Raw genomic sequence first — 20,382 nt, forward strand, 5'->3', positions numbered from 1 at the left:
TCCACCTTTTGACTAAGATCAAGCATATTTAGAAAAAGTATTAATCTGTTAAACCGGGAAAAGTAGCAGAAATCATATTCCTGAAAAAGTTGTGGCTTATAAATTTAGCATTATTAAGAAGAAAACATATATCAAACCTGGAACTTTTAAAGAAATGAATATGCTATATCTTGTATTATAGCTTTCACATATTGTTATAAAAATGAGATGTGTTTGTATCTAGATGGATAAGAGTAAGAAGGGCCAAGAGCCCTTATGTTCATGTAAGGCAGTTGAGATCAAATTGTCAACTTTAATTATTCCAATTAAAACTGAAGGAAGAGTATGCCATGATGACCTTCTGTTCTGTCTCAAAAAGACATAGATTACTTTATTAAACATTATATAAGATTATCAATGATGTTAACAGAACATCAGATATAGAAACTAACAAAAATAAAGTCATGCAGGATGACTATAATAGTTATAATATTAAACTATATAAATTCATATTATTACATAATAAATATTATGATAGGTAATACTTACTGAGCACCCTCTACATTCCAGATAGCACTGAATCTACTTTATATATATTAATTTGCAGATTCCTCACAACTGCTCTCATTTTACAGATTAGAAAACAAAGTACTAAAATGTTATATAAATTTTGGCCAAGGTCATTGACAGTAATTTGTTGAACAGATAAATGAAGAACAAAGAGAGGTATGCTTAACTCAGAGACTCTCAAACGTAGAAAATATTTACTATTTCATACACAATCCTGGTCAAAGAGTTCAACAATCATGAAATAAGGAATTAGTCTAAAGTTCCTTCCAGTTGTAAACATTAACCTTTATAGATCAGGAGTCAGAAATGTTCTTATCTATTCCTATAAACTGAGAGAACTTAATCTTTTCTGTTCTTATAATACAAAATATAGAAAATATAATACTTGGCTTATATACTATGAAAATATCTACTTAAAATATTAAATCAAAATTTCTTACGTGTATGTTGGCTCCCAAATACGCCTAAGTTTATCTGATTTCACATTGCCATTACATGACAACTGAAGCAATTTCTGTACATAGTAAAAGATGGTTGATCTGAAATTAGTGAGTGGTAATTCAACTTCACGAGTTGTTCCAAGACCTGTTACTTTTAAAGTGAGGGCTAATCGAGGTGATGGAGTACATTCAACTTCTTCCAAAAGCTCTGAATGAGGTGTTCCTAAAAATACAGAAGATGTGAAGAACATTAAAACAAGCAGTCCAGAAAGAGGACTGTGCCATCAGGAGACAGGTCACATGAAATCTCAGCCCTTCTGACATGGATAAGTTAAAGAGATCAGCTACTTAAGATTCTCTTGGTTTCAATTTTTTTTTTTTTTTAATTTGAAGACTATACCTATGCTACTTAAAGGGTTCTAGAGTAGAATTTATGCATATGATATGAATCTCTTATTTTTATTATGATATACATACAACTGTTAGTATTTCAGAAAATTTTATTTTTATAAATGAGATAACTCTAAAATTATTAATAATCTTACATCCAGAGAAAATCACATACTCAGTTAAAGACCTGTCAACTTTTTATGTATACTGAATGAGTGTATCATGAAGTACATACACACAAAGACAATTAGGTTCACAATTATTTAGTGATGTACTCTCTTTTTAAATCTCAAGAATCTTTTCCTCATATCAAGATACAGTGTTATAAGGTATTATTTTATTCACTGCATGACATTCCATTGTACTTTAACTGAAACAATTCCATTCTCAAAACATAATGAAGGTCATTTCCAAGTTTTTAAAAATACTTCTTTAATCACCTGTGTATAAAGTGAATACTTCTATAACACCAATTTGTAGCAGTAAAAATATGAAATACATTGCTAAAGAGCTCTATCGAAAATTTGTACCTATTTGTACTCTGAGTAGATTTTACTATTTGAGACATCTTTATTCATACTCTTTCTCACCATTATACTACGTCATTTACCACGCGTTATACTATCAAGTGTACTTACTTTCACATTTAACTTAAGTATCTTTCTATCAAGTAAAAAGTACAGTCCACACTAACATCTAAGTTTTCTTGAAGGATAATATACTGATTGCAGTAGCTGACATTTATTGAGACACACATCACGTACCACGCTAGGCACTTTCTATATTTTACCTCATTTAATCCTTTTAATTATATGGTCAAACAAGGACTACTGTTTTCCCCAGATAACAGATGAGGAAAGTCAGGCTTGCACAGGGTAAGGATTTGCCCAGATTAGTTTCCTATTGCTGCTGTAACAAATGACCACAAACTGAGTGGTTTAAAACAACACAAATGTATTATCTTATAATTCTAGAGGTAAGAAATCTAAAATGGGCTGGCAAGGCGTTGTTTCTTTTGGAGGCTCCAGGGAAGAATCCATTTCCTTGCTTTTTCTAGCATCCAGAAGCTTCCCATTTTCCTTGGCTAATGGCCCCTCAACAGTATAATTGCTGCTTTCTGACTTTGACCCTCCTGTTGCTCTCTTATGAGGACACTTGTGATTACATTGGGCTCATCCGAAAATCAGGATAATTTCCCCATCTCAAGATTCTTAATCACATCTCCAAAGTCTTTTCTCATGTTTAAGTGACATATTCACAAATTCTAGAGGTTAGGACCTATACAGCTTTCGGGGTGGAGGCAGGAGGGCAGTGGAGTGCATGGGGCCATTAGTGTGCCTGGTGCTGCTGCTAAGTCACTTCAGTCGTGTCCGACTCTGTGCGACCCCAGAGACGGCAGCCCACCAGGATCCCCTGACCCTGGGATTCTCCAGGCAAGAACACTGGAGTGGGTTGCCATTTCCTTCTCCAGTGCATGAAAGTGAAAAGTCAAAGTGAAGACGCTCAGTCGTGTCCGACTCCTAGCGACCCCATGGACTTCAGCCCACTGGGCTCCTCCATCCATGGGATTTTCCAGGCAAGAGTACTGGAGTGGGGTGCCATTGCCTTCTCCGTTAGTGTGCCTACCACATCCAAAATAGAGTTGTAAGACATGGAGCTACCACTCAGGCTGACTGACTCCAGAGGCCATAAGTAAAACCACTACATAGCTTTTCAAAGAAAAGCTGAATGGGAGTAACGTTTAACAATTTTTTTTGTTTTGTTTTGTTTTTTGTTTTTTAATGATTTTATTTATGGTTGTGCACGGTCTTCATGCTGCGTGGGCTTTTCTCTAGCTGTGGCTCCTCTTGTTGCGGAGCATGGGCTCTGGTGCCCACAGACCTCAGTTCTGTGGCTCCCGGGCTCGAGAGCCCCGGCCCAGTGGCTGTAATGCATGGGCTCAGCTGCTCTGCCACGTGTGGCCTTCCCAGACCAGGGGTGGAACTCACGTCCCCTGCTTTGGCAGGGGGGTGATTCTTTACCACTGAGCCTCCAGGAAAGCCCTCAGGCGTATTTTAGACTAGTTTTCCACGCTCCTATCTGGTGAGAGAGGCCTGGGAGCCAGGAGTCCTCAGCCACAGTGCTGGCTCTGCCATCAAAAGCTCTGGGGCCTCTAGCGAGCGCCTGCCCCTCCCTCAGTGTCTGACTCTTTGCCCACCAGGTTCCTCTGTCCATGGGATTTCCCAGGCAAGATTACTGGAGTGGGTTGCCGTTTCCTTCTCCACGTTTAACAATTTTAATCTAGTAGAAAACAGAATACAAACTGTCTACCTTTAAATGAGGCCTTACTTTAAAATTTATACAACTGTAAAACAGTGTATTTTCAAAATACTCTAATTTATAAGTCAAGACATAGAGGCAACCTAAATGTCTAACAACAGATGAATGGATAAAGAAGAGGTGATGTGTATATATATACACACACACACACAATGAACTAGAAATACATAAAATTATTAATAAATCAATATTCAATTATTGATATATTTATAAAATATTTATTAATAAATACCGGTAATTTATTATCAATAAAAAAGAATTAAATAACACCATTTGCAGCAACATGGATGAACCTAGATATGAACATACTATGTTAGAGAAAGACAAATAAGTGAAATAAGTCAGAGAAAGACAAATACCATATGATATCACTTAAATGTGTAACCTAAAATATGATACAAATGAACTTATTTATGAAACAAACAGATTCATAGATACAGAAAACAAATTTATAATTATCAAATGGGAAAGGCAGTGGGGGAGGGATAAATTAGGAGACTGGGATTAACACATATAAACTACTATATATAAAATAAATAAAATCCTACTGTATAGCACAGGGAACTATATTCAACATCCTGTAATTAGCCATAATGCAAAAAATATGAAAAAGAGTACATATATGTATAACTGAATCACTTTCCTATACAACAAAAAATAACATAACATTGTAAAGCAACTATACTTCAATAAAAAATAAAATATAATCAACACTATGTGGTGCTCCAAATGGGAAGGAAATCCAAAAAAGAGGACATATGTATATGTGTAGCTGATTCACTTTGCTGTACAGCAGAAACTAACACAGCAGTGAAAAGCAATTTTATTCCAATAAAAACTGAAAAAATAAAATACTGTATTTTGTTCCTTTTTAAAAAAAAAAGCTGTATTTTTTAAGGATTTGTGGCTGATATATAGTTTTTCCTGAAACCTGTTATTTATAATCTGCATATACAAGTAGTATCTTAACTTTTTAAACTATATAGTACTTAACTACTTAATCTGGAATCTATTAAAATTAAATCACAAAAGATAAAACATCTTATACCTGGGGGTGGAATTTCTAGATCAGTTGTCTGCTGGACATTAGTTCGACCAGGTCTAGGATCAAAAGCAGGAACCAAAGCTGAAAACTGCCGCTTGAGCACGTAATCATCGTCCCATGTTCTCCGGCGGCCCCCCTTAGTTTCGTACTCTTCCTCTTCCTATAAAGATAAAATTCCATGTACAGATAAACATTATAAAAGTCTTCATTATTGCAACAATGGTATGCTATCTATAAAATAAGGTATATGTTGAGTACTTCTCTCTATAGGTATTTTATAGTCTTATTCAGCCATATTTCTTAAGCACAAAATGAGCCAACACAAACATGTATAGATATATACACATTTCTTAATGATTTATCAAAAGTAAGTAGGTTTTGGGGAAAATGTTTATAAACAGAGGTTTTATGAATTGTATCTAACAGCTTCTTTAAAGTTCTCAAAAATACTGGAAAAGACAAATGAAATCATAAAAAGCCTTACGCTTTTGTAAATCAGACCTTATTAACACTTTTGACAATAAAGTACACGTGAATATTTTCTTTAAAAAAAAAAAAAAAAAAAGCACCTTTACTGGTGGTTGCACAAATTTACATATGTGATAAAATGATAAAGAACCATACACAAACACTGGGTCGATGTAACCACTGGAAGAAACTGACAAAAGGCACACAAGACTTTTCAGTCTCTGCAACTCATTGTGAACATATAATTATTTCTAAATAATTTAATTACACACTAAACAGATACAGCGCTTGAAGCTGATTTAAATCACTTTGGGGCAAATAGTTCAAACAAGTTCTACAAAGTATTGATTTGTCAAATGATGAGTTCCTAGGGATTCACTGCAATATTTCTTTCTACTTCTACTTTCTACTTCTAGCATGTTTAAAAATTTCCATAATACAAGTTTTTTTAAGGAACATTTTTCTCCTCTTCTTTGCTTTTATTAATTTTATCAACAAAATATTCAATGAATTATAAATATTATAAATGTCTGATATAATAATTTTAAAACAATAGTTATGTAAATACTTATATGTACATATTTAGCCCCCTCATAACACTTAATTGAGATGAACCATTACAGGAGATCAAACTGACATTTGATAGGTCTGAAACCAGTTTTATCTGGGATCTAAAACTTCTACGTGTGATCTTTAGTAATCACTTCATCTGAAAACTGGGACTAATGATAACTTAAAAGGGTTGTTGAATGCATTGAATTAGTTACTATACATAAGCAGTATCTAGCACATAATTAAAGATAAATAAATGTTAGCTAATAGGCTAATACTTCTGTTTCTCTACTGTGAAAACTACAAATCTTAGAAAATAGCTATGAACCATGCTGTAAAGAGCAATACTGCATAGGAACCTGGAATGTTAGGTCCATGAATCAAGGCAAATTGGAAGTGATCAAACAGGAAATGGCAAGAGTGAATGTCGACATTTTAGGACTCAGCGAACTGAAATGGACTGGAATGGGTGAATTTAACGCAGATGACCATTATATCTACTACTGTGGGCAAGAATCCCTTAGAAGAAATGAAGTATCACAGTCAACAAGAGTCCAAAATGCAGTACTTGGATGCAGTCTCAAAAATGACAGAATGATCTTGGTTTGTTTCCAAGGCAAACCATTCAATATCAAGGTAATCCAAGTCTATGCCCAGACCAGTAATGCTGAAGAAGCTGAAGTTGAACAGTTCTATGAAGACCTACAAGACCTTCTAGAATTAAAACCCCAAATAGATGTCCTTTTCATTATAGGGGACTGGACTGCAAAAGTAGAAAGTCAAGAAACACCTGGAGTAACAGGCAAATTTGGCCTTGGAGTACAGAATGAAGCAGGGCAAAGGCTAATAGAATGGGAAAGACTAGAGATCTCTTCAAGAAAATTAGAGATATCAAGGGAACATTTCATGCAAAGATGGGCTCAATAAAGGACAGAAATGCTATTGACCTAACAGAAGCAGAAGATATTAAGAAGAGGTGGCAAGAATACACAGAAGAACTATACAAAAAAGATCTTCACGACTCAGATAATCAAGATGGTGCGATCACTCACCTAGAACCAGACATCCTGGAATGTGAAGTCAAGTGGGCCTTAGGAAGCATCACTACGAACAAAACTAGTGGAGGTGATGGAATTCCAGTTGAGCTATTTCAAATCCTACAAGATGATGCTGTGAAAGTGCTGCACTCAATATGCCAGCAAATTTGGAAAACTCAGCAGTGACCACAGGACTGGAAAAGGTCAGTTGTCATTCCAATCCCTAAGAAAGGCAACGCCAAAGAGTGCTCTAACTACCACACAGTTGCACTCATCTCACATGCTAGCAAATGCTCAAAATTCGCCAAGCCAGGTTTCAATGATACATAAACCGTGAACTTCCAGATGTTCAAGCTGGTTTTAGAAAAGGCAGAGGAACCAGAAATCAATTTGCCAACATCTGCTAGATCATCGAAAAAGCAGAATTCCAGAAAAACATCTATTTCTGCTTTATTGACTATGCCAAAGCCTTTGACTGTGTGGATCACAATGAACTGTGGAAAATCCTTCAAGAGATAGGAATACCAGACCACCTGACCTACCTCCTGAGAAATCTGTATGCAGGTCAGGAAGCAACAGTTAGAACTGGACATGGAACAACAGACTGGTTCCAAATAGGAAAAGGAGTACATCAAGGCTGTATATTGTCACCCTGTTTATTTCGCTTATATGCAGAGTACATCATGAGAAACCCTGGGCTGGATGAACCACAGGCTGGAATCAAAATTGCTGGGAGAAATATCAGTAACCTCAGATATGCAGATGACCCCACCCTTAGGGCAAAAAGTGAAAAAGAACTGAAGAGCCTCTTGATGAAAGTGAAATAGGAGAGTGAAAAAATTGGCTAAAAGCTCCACATTCAGAAAACGAGGATCATGGCATCCAGTCCCATCACTTCATGGCAAACAGATGGACAAACAGTGGAAACAGTGGCAGACTTTATTTTTGGGGCTCCAAAATCACTGCAGATGGTGACTGCAGCCATGAAATTAAAAGACGCTTACTCCTTGGAAGGAAAGTTATGACCAACTAGATAGCATATTAAAAAGCAGAGACATTACTTTGCCAACGAAGGTTCATCTACTCAAGGCTATGATTTTTCCAGTAGTCAGGATGTGAGAGTTGGACTATAAAGAAAGCTGAGTGCCAAAGAATTGATGCTTTGAACTGTGGTTTTGGAGAAGACTCTTGAGAGTCCCTTGGACTAGAGGGAGAGTCAACCAGTCCATCCGAAAGGAAATCAGTTCTGAATGTTCATTGGAAGGACTGATGCTGAAGCTGAAACCCCAATACCTTGGCAACATGATGCGATGAGCTGACTCATCTGAAAAGACCCTGATGCTAGGAAAGATTGAAGGCAAGAGAAGAAGGGGATGACAAAGGATGAGATGGTTGGATGGCATCACCAACTCAATGGACATGAGTCTGAGTAAACTCCAGGAGTTGGTGATGGACAGGGAGGCCTGGCGTGCTGCAGTCCATGAGGTTGCAAAGAGTCGGACATGACTGAGTAACTGAACTGATTTTAATATATGTTTACTACCACAAAAAGGCCAAGGAGGGTGTCTCAAGTAAAAAAAAAACCCTGTCTGCATTACGGGAGAGCAATCATGGACTCTACCTAGTATATGGAACCCAAGTAGATGGGCAAGTATCCTTCTGTTAACTCTGGTTGCTTCCTGGACTCACCGTGCCCCCTCTGTAGATTCTCCTAGACATTTCAGTCAGTGCTTTACTGTGGAAGGAAAAAACTCCACTGTAGGAAGGCAGACATGAAGATATTACCTGCTCCCCAATAGGTCGGCTCCCTGCTCCAGCTGGGACCTGTGGTAGCTGTGAGGTGACAGCATGGTGTGTTACATCAGAGCGGGAGCCAGCTCGGCGCTGTAGGGACGGACGTCTCAGAATCTGATACGGGAAATGGAAAGAGACGTGTCTAATTACGTGACTCATATATATCCCTCTTCAGCCTTGACCTGAACTATAAATCTATGTTATCAAAACTGTCATTAGAGAACTTCATTAGCCATTTATAGAAAAGTTTTAAATTCATCATACATCATATACATTCAGAAGAAACGTGCCCATGCTCTATATATTTTCCAAGAAAGGTATACAAAAGCATTTCTTGGAAGTTCTCTACCCACTAAAACCCAACTTAGGAAAAAATGCTTTAATCGTCTACATTTTATAAAAGGAAATTAAAATTATACATGAAGCTAAAATAAAAGGCATTTTCAAGCAAAAGTTCAATTTTAAGACAATCATAGTTAACAAACACTACAGGTTCTGGATCATACTGCCTAAGCTTGGGTCCTACTTCCTACTTAACTCTGATTAATTTGAGCAAATTATGTTTTCTATGTCTCTATCTCATAGGTCTGCGTAAACACTCATGAGATAATACAGATACTGTCTGCAAAACAGTAGATACCAGAAAATTCTAAGTATAGCTTTTTTTTTTTTGTCCATGCCACATGGCATGTAGGATCTTAGTTCTCCAACCAGGGATCAAACCTGGGTCCCCTATCTTAACCGCTGAATTGCCAGAGGAGGTCCTGAAAATTGTATTATTTAGGATTACAGCAGTTCTTCACATTTTTAAACCTGTAAAAACATCAGCACATCTTTCACACTGGTGCTCTATTTTCTTGCATCTAAGTTTGACTAGAATGTTGCTTTTCTTTTCTTCATTTCAATTATCAACAACCTATCTCAGTGAAGAAAATGAGGGACTCTCTCTCTACCATAACCTCCTCGTATTCTTGGTCCTCCTGATTGTCATCTTCATTTTCATCATCTTCCTCGTCTGGCTCTGGCAAGTCCTCATCGTCATCTAGCTCAGCTAACAGAGTACTGGCACGGCAGCTATCAAGGAAATCTAGAAAACAAAACCAACAATCTTCCTCTTAACACAAGTGACCAAGCATACCAGAGTACCTTTGTGAATCTGTTTTATAACACACAGGTAAAACTCAAAGGTTCAGGTATAAAGCCACATTTAGTGATGCCACTCTTCTTCTGCCACCACACACGAAGGATGAGTAACAGCAGCAAACAGTCCCAAGCATGGCAGAAAACGACATGGGATAAAGGATGGTAATAAACTAAATCCGTATCCACAAAATCATTTTTCAAAAAGGTCAACAATATGGGATATGTTAAAAAATAAAAGCAGCCCTATCACATTCTCTGTATAAGTCAGTGGAAACACAATGGTGGAAAGAGAACACTTTGGAATCATTAGCTGTGTCAACACGTATCTGTTTGAGTGCCTACTATGTGCCAAGAACTGCATTAGGCACTAGGTATAGGCTGTGAAAAAAGCTAAGCACCGAAGAATTGATGCTTTTGAACTGTGGTGTTGGAGAAGACTCTTGAGAGTCCCTTGGACTGCAAGGAGATCCAACCAGTCCATCCTAATGGAGACCAGTCCTGGGTGTTCACTGGAAGGACTGATGCTAAAGCTGAAACTCCAATACTTTGGCCTCCTCATGTGAAGAGTTGACTCATTGGAAAAGACCCTGATGCTGGGAGGGATTGGGGGCAGGAGGAGAAGGGGATGACAGAGGATGAGATGGCTGGAAGGAATCACCGACTCGATGGACATGAATTTGAGTGAACTCCAGGAGTTGGTGATGGACAGGGAGGCCTGGCGTGCTGTGATTCATGGGGTCGCAAACAGTCAGACACGACTGAGTGACTGAACTGTTGACTGAACTGAACTGACACATAGTTGTAAACAAGATAGACATGGTATGAACCCCCATGGAGCTTACAGGGGAGACAGACATTTAAAAAGTAAACAAATATATAAACTGTGTGGGAATTCCCTGGTGGTCCAGTGGCTAAAACTCTGTGCTCAAGATACAGGGGGGCTGGGTTTGATCCCTGGTCAGGGAATTAATTCCCACGTGCCACAACTAAGACTCTGCTGCTGCTAAGTCACTTCAGTCGTGTCCGACTCTGTGTGACCCCAGAGACGGCAGCCCACCAGGCTTCCCCGTCCCTGGGATTCTCCAGGCAAGAACACTGGAGTGGGCTGCCATTTCCTTGTCCAATGCATGAAAGTGAAAAGTGAAAGTGAAGTTGCTCAGTCGTGTCCGACTCTAGCGACCCCATGGACTGCAGCCTACCAGGCTCCTCCGTCCATGGGGTTTTCCAGGCAAAAGTACTGGAGTGGGGTGCCATTGCCTTCTCCGAACTAAGACTCTATGCAGCCAAATAAATAAAAACCAATATTTAAATATATATATATATATATACATATATATAAACTGTGAAAGAGAAAAGAACAGAATTTAAGTTGATCAGAAAGAATTGAATTTATCTATGTGACTAGAGAGACTGCTTAATGATAATGACTACTTAAAGATAATGCCTATTTACTATGGAATGATGTTAGGTACAGCTTTATATATCATCCAAATTACCTAGCGCATAAAAAATAAACTTTAATCCCTTTTGTCTGCCTCCTTGTTAGGCTCTCTCCCCTCCATCCTTCAGTGAAGATTAGGTCAAATTTACACTGCCCTACATAACGAAGGTGTTGAGAAGCTGTTCTCCATAGGAACTGAAAATAAAAAGAGGAATATGGGGAGGGAGGAGGGAGGAGGGTTCAGGATGGGGAACACATGTATACCTGTGGCGGATTCATTTTGATATTTGGCAAAACTAATACAATTATGTAAAGTTTAAAAATAAAATAAAATTAAAAAAAAAAAAAAGAGGAATAATGGGACTAAAACAGGAGTTTTTTATTGGCTCTGGAATTTAAAAAAAAAAAAAAAAAAAACTTCTATGGATAAGAAGGCAGTATATACATTACAAAAAAATATCCAAAAAACAATTTGTAATTATTTAGTAGGAACTTGCATTTACAGGTTCCTGAACCAAATACAATTTTTTATGTCTAATTATACAAGACTAAAAATTCAATGCCTTTTACTATGACTTGCCATTGCTTATAAGACACATAATGATCTCAGAATATTCACAGCTAAATTGGCAACATTTTTTCCTTAATGACATAAAATAATCTTATAATTAATAGCATCTTAAATTTGATGAAATATATTACCCCTAACCTTTTGGCTCAGCAGTAAAAGAATCCGCCTGCAATGCAGGAGACACGGGTTCAACTCTTGGGTCAGAAAGATCCCTTGGGGAAGGAAATGGCAACCCACTCTAGTATTCTAGGCTAGGAATTTCCATGGACAGAGGAGCTTGGCAGGCTACAGTCCATAGAGGTGGCAAAAGAGTCAGACACAACTTAGTGACTAGACAACAAACATGTAAAGTGCCATCCTGTATTTTTGGTAATGGTTCTCATGAATATTATGTGGCAGTACACAAAATAAATTCCACTTTTAGGTTTATTTCTTAAAGGAAAAAATATGTAGGTATATAAACTCCATTTTTCATGTGTTACAATTCACTGAAGTCAGTGGTTTTACTCATCTTCCCTTTTTTATCCTAGTATAAGGATATTACATAAGGCTTCCCTCGTGGCTCAGATGTTAAAGAATCTGCCTGCAATGTAGGAGACATGAGTTTGATCCCTGGGTTGGGATGATCCCCTGAAGAAGGGAATGGCTACCAACTCCAGTATTCTTGCCTAGAGAATTCCATGGACAGAGGAGCCTGGCAGGCTACAGTCCATAGGGTCGCAAAGAGGCGAACAAAACTAAGTGACTAACATTTTCACTTTACAAGGATAATATATATATTTTAAAAAGCTCCTTATTTCACACATTTGATTATATCACACAATCAAATCATGTCCCTCTAAACATAACACAGTGAAAGTTTGCATATATAGAAATTATTTTGTAATGCAGATCTTACTCTGATCCTTCATACAACAGCACTGTCAAAGAGTCCTCCAGTTTTAGAAATGCAGAAAAGGAAATTTTAATCACCAAAGAATAATTTTTAAAAGGCAGTCAGTTTGCCCTGCGGAGAAGGCAATGGCACTCCACTCCAGTACTCTTGCCTGGAAACTCCCATGGACGTAGGAGCCTGGTAGGCTGCAGTCCATGGGGTCACTAAGGGTCGGACACAACTGAGCGACTTCACTTTCACTTTTCACTTTCATGCACTGGAGAAGGAAATGGCAACCCACTCCAGTGTTCTTGCCTGGAGAATCCCAGGGACGGGGGAGCCTGGTGGGCTGCCGTCTATGGGGTCACACAGAGTTGGACACGACTGAAGCGACTTAGCAGCAGCAGCAGCAGCAGCAGCAGTAGCCCTGACTCCTCAATATTCTTTCCCATTAGTATACCTACAACTTTCTTAACCTTCACATGATTTATTAACAGAACTAAAGCTTAAAGTTAACATAGTAATAGGGAGAAGCAGAAGGCCTCCATGAGGAAAACCAAAGTAGAAATGCTTATCTGGTGAATTTACGATACTTTGGTATAACTATTATCGTCATTTTACTACATACTTATTTAACATATAAAGTGGAAACAGAAATATAATGCTTTTCCTAAAATCATAGATCATCAGATCCAGTTGGTAGCTTGGAATACAAGAGACCACATTCTCAAAAAAATGAAAACATATTAAAATGATGCATACACAAGATAGTACTTAAAATATATCTTCATATAAACTTTTTATATTTGAAATTAACAAAAGTAATTTTGAAAAAAGAACAGGTGATCAAGGATTGTGATAAAGGGTATTCTAAAACAATAATGATGGGAATACAACCTTTTTGGAAGGAAATTCAACAATTACTCCTTTAGGAATTTACCCTAAGAAAAATACACAAAAATACAAAGGATGCTCACTCGTAACAATGCTGATGGTAATGAAAAACTGTAACTTAAATATCCAATCAATATTAAATAATGATCATACAAACAGGAATATCTGGCAGCCATTCTATGTTGTAGAAACTCACTGAACTATATTAAAATATTTTTACAGTGTACTCAGTGAAAAGAGCTGTCCAGAAAGGATAGAATTCCTTTTTTCTTAAAGAACAGATATATCAAATGATATGTATCAAATGACAACAATGGTAGGGACTAGATGATTTTTATTTGTTTCAGTATTTCCCTTCTATAAAAAATTTTACCGTCCTAATTAGAAACATTTTAATTGAATCATTGACTACATACCACAGTTACATTCAATAATGTAACTATAAAACCTAAGCAAGAACTAATTCATCTGAATATTTCAAATGTCACCTAAATAAAGAATAATTTTCAGAAGACTTTGATAACTGTTGTGATACAGTGGTTTATAATAAAATTTGGTCATCTCTGTTCAATACACTGAGTTTTCTTAAACTCTTGGTATTTCCTAAGAGCAATAGAGATGTCATTTGTTATTTATAACTCGAGTTGTTTTAATGAGGAGACTTTTAGAAAGCCCTTAGGTAATTGAAGGATGGGGCTGGTTGTTAGTGGAACCAACCACAATCAGAGGACTAGAACTTTCATCTCGTCCCTTAGACCTCCAGGGAGAGGAGCTGGAGACTGGTGGCCATACCACCAATGGCTGGTAATTTAATCACTGGTGCTTAAATCATGAAGTCTCCAAAAAATAAAAGCCCTGAAAGGCTGGGGGTTCAGAAAGCTTCCAGGCTGGTAGACATGAACACAATGACAGGCCAGGATGGCTCCTGAACTCCATGGGGATGCCAGGTCCTGTGCTTGGCACCTCCCGGGCTTTACCCTGTGCCTCTCTTCCATCTGCCTGTTCCTGAGTTATATATTCTTCTCTTCTTTTTTGGCCGGATCAAGCATCTTATGGGATCTTGTTCTCAATCCAGGGATGGAACCCTGGCCCCCTGGCAGTGGTAGCATAGAGTCCTAACCATTGGACTACCAGAGTATCCCCTATATATCCTTTTTATAAAAAACCAGTAACCTAGTACATAAAATGTTTTTCTGAGCCCTGTGAGCCACTCCAGCAAATTAATCTAACCCAAAGAGGGGGTTGTGGAAACTTCCAGTTTACAGCCAGTCAGTGAGAAGCACAGATAACAATCTGAATTTGTGATTAGTGACTAAAGGGGCAAAGTGAGGGGTGGGCAGTGTTGGAGATCTGAGACTTTAAGCTGTGGAATCTGATACGATCTCCAGGTAAGCAGGTAGTGTCAGAATTGTGGGAAAGCTTTACACACACTTGGTGGTCAGAGGTGCAGAAGTGAAGCTGTCTGTGAGCAGGGTACTGAAAGTACACAAGACACACAGGAGTATTTTTCCTTACATTATAATGTACAGACAATTATTAATTTACAAAGCTCATTAATCTATCACACTTCTTTTCTTATAAAGATGTCAAATTATTACGGTTCTTCTAATAAAACTTCACTAGTGACAAAAAAGCCAAGAAAAGGATGACACACAGAAGTTCCTAGATGTCTATTTACAACCAGATAATTTAACAGTTCTTCATATCACTTTGAGTTTTTTCATCACATATAAAGCTGCCATATTTATAAGAGAGAATCATCCTTTTCTAATCAAAAATTTAGAACACCCCAGGAGAAAAATGTGATAAAAACATCACCACATAAATATCAATATTTGATACTGTAACTTACCATATAAGGAATATTCTGCTTCCTGACCTGTGTCACTCTCACTGGAGGTTGATGTGAGGCTGGTGGTTAAAGTATTACTTAAAGACTGACCAACTGATAAAACTGTTGTTGCTGTTGCTACATTGCTGCTGCTAGTAACACTGGATGTTGACATAGTCACTGTCGATGTAGTACCGGGTGTGGTCAAATTAGGGAAACTCTGAGCACCCATAAGAGGAGAAGCTAAGGATAAAAATGAAGCAAATTAGTACAAAAAAGGGAGGATTGTGTAAACCTTAGAAAAACTACATTGTATATTTAGAAAAAATAATGCGGTCATGAAACACTGATTATTAAAAGGCTGAAAAGCAACAACTTTGGGAACCCAACTGAAATCCAACTAGAAGTTCTTGTTTTTATAGTATTATTATTTTTTAGAATGTTAAGCCTAGCTTTTAAAATAAGTGAAGCAGGCACTGAAATTACTCCCAATGGTATTTTCCAAGGGAATTACTTTGACCCATTGGTAGCTTTAATTAGAATTTAAAACTTTCATAAGCTAGTATCAATTCAGGACCTAAGTAAAAGTTATGCCAGTATTACGCTCCGATTTCAGCTGACTCTGATGATAGTTAATAGCCATCTATTTCCTCTGGTAATTAACAATCAGAGGAGTGAAAAACAGAAACGTGTTATTTTATTCTTCAGAATTAGAATAAGAGGTTCTTTATCAGGTCCTGATCAGAATTCTTAAAATGTCACAATTCTACAGAACTTAACCTTGTATTCCTGAAGTGCTAAACGTGACACAGTCGTATATAACAGGGTTTAATGATCTGGTTAAAGACTAGAGCCACAATCCACTAAACAAATCCTACTTTGCATCCCTCAGAGTGGAAAAAGCATTGGGTTCTATAAGGAAAAGCTCACTTACTTGCTGTGCTCATCACATTCCTCCCCAAAGTATTAGTGTTGTTATCACTGCTGCTTCGGCTTAGATTCATGTTGTTGGTGGCGTTAGTCCGTGCTATGTTTGCCACTCTCCTTACAAAACTCTCCAAGCTAGATGTTTCTCTTGAGGACAGGTTAGGTACACTTGCACTAGAGCTCATAGGGGCCCCGGCAGCCAACAAAGAACTCACTGACAGTCTGTTACTTGCTGAAGAGCTAAGGGGCCGTTGCGAAGCTGCTTCTTTATTAGTTAACTCAGATACTGAACTAACATCAGGAGAACTAACACTAACAATTCCCATGGATATTGCACTAGACTCCCCAGGAGTACGAGCAGAACTATCAGGGCCTAACTTTCTTTCAGCATTTTCACTTCCCGTTTCCGCTGTTAAGGTGCTGGTACTTGCACTGGAAGATGACCCTACTTCTGTTTGAGGGACGTTTTCAGCAGATGAAAGAACAACAATTGGTTCATGGACATCAGCTCCTGAAACTATACTGTGTTCCATTACAATTTCTGATCTCCGTTCCGTTTTGGTCGAACCCAAGCTGATGTCGCTGCTACTGGCCACGCTACACACAGAACTGCTGCTTCCTTTTCTACTTGAGGAGCCTGCAGCAGCAGATGTCTTGTCTGGACAGTTGTTTTTCACCAAGCTGCTCCATGATTGCGTTGTGCCTGAAACAGTGGATGAAACAGGTTTGGGTGATGCCACTGTATCAGGGTCGTACCCTGGTGCAAGCTTGAGGTCAAATTTTCCTTCTGCGCCCATACGGTAAGAGTTTGAGCCACCAGCATCCCAGGTGACATCAATCCAGCCTGGAAAGGGACAGGAGTTTGTGAGACCCAGCAGAAAGCAGATAGGAGCGTGTCAGACAGTAGCTCCACAATATGGGATCAGCTTTTCATCAGTGCTGTACTTCTCTGAATTTCTAGTCATCTAAGGTCTGCCAACTAAAATTGAATCCTTCTGTTTCTCTTATTTCTGAATTCTTTGTTAATATTTAAAAACAACATAAGGGTCACGTTTATAACTACTGGAGTATCTTTCAAGGGGAAGAACCGTTAAAAATCGTAAAAAAGATGGATAAAAATGGTAAACTATTGCAACTTCAGCAAGTATACATGAAATCTAAGTAAAAGCTTTTTTAGTTGCTAAATATGATCATGTGGTCAAATGTTTATAGAAAAAGTGCTGGCTTAACCATTAATTTCTAAGTTTGGGCTAAATCCTGTAATTGACGGACAAAATGTTCATTTATCACTGTAGAAATTCTAGGCCACTAGCTCAAATAACACTAAGTTAGCATTTCGGTTGTGTTCTCAAAGTTCAGTGGTTACTTGGTTCTCTTATGATTAAAATTAATAAATTTGAATAAGCACAAAATTCTAAAACCAAAATTTTAAAAGTATGCTAAGCTCTTTTATTAGATAGAACCTATATGATAAAGCTAACAACATGAAAAGGACTAATGAGCATAATATTAAACCTATATTTACTTATACTTGGAAAAAAATACTTCTTTTTTAAAAATGGAATTAATTTCCAAAAACAAAATAAACTGCCTATTAGAAATAAAATTAGTATAAATTTTACAATCTCATTTTAGTGTTATAAGCTAATTACTTCAGGGGAAAAAAAGCACATAAAAATAGTCTTTAAAAACTTTAAAAGTACTTTACCCACACACACACACACATACTCTCATGCATACATGCACACACACATGCCAAGTTCATACATGTTTACAATGAAACTCAGAGGGGTTTAAGTAATATTAAATTACCTGTGGGGATTATCTGCATACAAGTTGTTTGAGAGGAAACTGACTGCCCCAAATCTACATAATCTAGTTTAGATGAGATTTCAATTGCCTCAATTTATCCTGTATGCTGAATTAACCTCTGAAGAATCAACTTTTAACTATCTCTTCTGCAACATGGAAAAGTGTGAGAAAAGGAAAAGTTCAAAAGCATACCCCAATCCCGAATTAAAATTACATTTGTATCATATTAACTGGTCCCAAAATATACTGATAACTTATTTCATAGCACATGTCAAAATCTGTAACTGTATGTTTTATCTGTTTTACCAGAAAGCATGGGATCGTACTTTTTTGTTGACCACTGCGTATCTGAAGTCTAATAGAGTACCTTTACATAATAGGCACTCATATTTGTGTGATAAATTAAAAAATGGATATTCCTACAAACACAAATGTTCTTTAGAAAGGGAAGAGATTTGACACAGCGTAGAAAAATAACTAATAAATGTAAACCATTCAATTATGCTTCAGAATAATTTAAACACTCCCATCAGTGTTTAAACTGATCACTGACAGGAACTCAGAAAGGGTACATATCCAAAACTAGATATTTACAAAACTCTGAAGTCCTCTTTAGATAAAAAGAGTTAACAACTAGCCATTAATAAAAATGGTAAGCTTAAGTATTTGAAAGCTAAGAATTCTCTATGACGTTAACGGTTTTAAGGTATGGCTTTTCTGCATTTGTCAGATAAGCAAAAATAAGCCTTTCTTATATGCTAAATTCTGAAATTAAGATTCCAATTTTCCTATATAGTTGCTTCACTTGACTCCAAACCAAGAAAAACACACAGTGCTTAAATATCCCTAAATGGCTCACACATTTAAAAGTCAAACATTTTAGGGGAAATAGACTATTAACTAAGTATCATTAAGATGTGCAAAAACAAGAACATTGGAAATTTCTGAATTGAACTATTATTATTCAAGTATTATTATTTTTTATGAATTTTGGCAGCTGCATACATGCTCATTCACTATAAACCTGCTATGATGATAATCTGAAATTAGGGTACAACTAAACAGAAATGCATTTTGTAATGTAATTTCAGGGACAGAATTTTAAATGAAGTAAAATTTAGTAAATGTAGAATTTACTACATTTTAAATGTAGTAAAATGTAGAATTTTAAATGTTTTTTTTTTAAAGCAAAAAGAGTTTAAGTAAACAGATGCTTTTATCACATAGTTAAGATATCAAATTGTTAGTCATTCTCTTCAGCATTGTCACTTTTATTATCTTTTGGTGTAAACTGACAATATGAACATTTTATTTTTTAAATGGTAGGCAAAATTCGTAAGAACCACCACTGGTTAGGCAAATTATCCACTAATAAATGAGCCTTTTAGGTTATAAGAAAAAAATCTAGCCACTATAGTTCCTTCTGGGAGTTAATAGCATAAAGTGGGTATGAACTTCCTTGAAATCTACAGAATCAAAAGTTAAAATGAACTGGATTTTAAAAAATATTGCTTACAGAACACGAAAGTTTAATATCCCAAAGAAAAACTGGTAGACTGAGCAACATTTTGAAATATAATAAATGAAAATGCTACAATTTTTGTTCTGTACTTTACTGAAAAGTGTTTAACTTAAAAACACTAATGCTTTTTCTTCTATATGACTTATAATTGAACAAAAAAATTTTGCCTGATTTTTGTGAGGCTAACAAGATAAAGAAAAGCATAAGAAATTAAGATCAATGGAAACTTATGAATAATAAACTAAAAAAAAGATACAAAAGTAGCAGAAAAATATGTCTTTTAGGGTATTCACCTTATACTAACTTATTCATAAAAATTACTTCAAATTATTAGCAGTAAGTTTTGAGTCAAAACCTAAGAATTAAAAACTTTTCCACTATCTAAGTAAATGATTTTTCCATTTTAACATAAAACCAATAGATGGGTTTTTCTTATTATTCCTGGAACATTTATTCAATTTATAAACTACCTCAAAATAACAAAAGAAAAATATTTTGTGATGTAAATACTCAATTTCTACATTACAAACGCTAAGCACCTACTCACCATTATGCAGTTCTCCTGTGACCGTGCCTTCTCCCTGTGGGCTGCCATCCTGATCACGCCATTTCCAATCAAGGCCTCTGATCACACGAGCCCCTGGAACCATGTACTTCAGTACCTGGGAGCGAACTAGACGTCTCTGTCGTCTAAGATTAGCTTCTGCTTCCTTAGCTGCTTTTCCTGTAACGTAGAAATTAAGAGAAATACAGTCAAAGTCACCTTCTATAAT

At 36.8% G+C, this 20,382-nt stretch overlaps 1 protein-coding gene across 6 annotated transcripts in view; it reads right to left on the reverse strand.

The window, feature by feature from the left end:
• The window catches only part of HECTD1 (HECT domain E3 ubiquitin protein ligase 1), a 77,316-nt gene that overhangs the window by 10,344 nt on the left and 46,590 nt on the right, over nt 1-20,382 (reverse strand). For 3 of the 6 annotated variants that reach the window (XM_019983529.2, XM_019983528.2, XM_070775980.1), the window contains exons 24-30: nt 20,157-20,333; nt 16,283-17,119; nt 15,370-15,591; nt 9,548-9,681; nt 8,586-8,708; nt 4,747-4,903; nt 990-1,212 (exon numbers count right to left, since the gene is read on the reverse strand). In XM_019983529.2, coding sequence (XP_019839088.2) covers nt 990-1,212; nt 4,747-4,903; nt 8,586-8,708; nt 9,548-9,681; nt 15,370-15,591; nt 16,283-17,119; nt 20,157-20,333 — 1,873 coding nt within the window. The remainder of the gene's footprint in view (nt 1-989; nt 1,213-4,746; nt 4,904-8,585; nt 8,709-9,547; nt 9,682-15,369; nt 15,592-16,282; nt 17,120-20,156; nt 20,334-20,382) is intronic. The other 3 variants (XM_019983531.2, XM_019983530.2, XM_070775981.1) reach the window with 3 other exon arrangements.

The sequence above is a fragment of the Bos indicus genome, chromosome 21, assembly GCF_029378745.1.
Source record: "Bos indicus isolate NIAB-ARS_2022 breed Sahiwal x Tharparkar chromosome 21, NIAB-ARS_B.indTharparkar_mat_pri_1.0, whole genome shotgun sequence".
Taxonomy (NCBI): Eukaryota; Metazoa; Chordata; class Mammalia; order Artiodactyla; family Bovidae; genus Bos; species Bos indicus.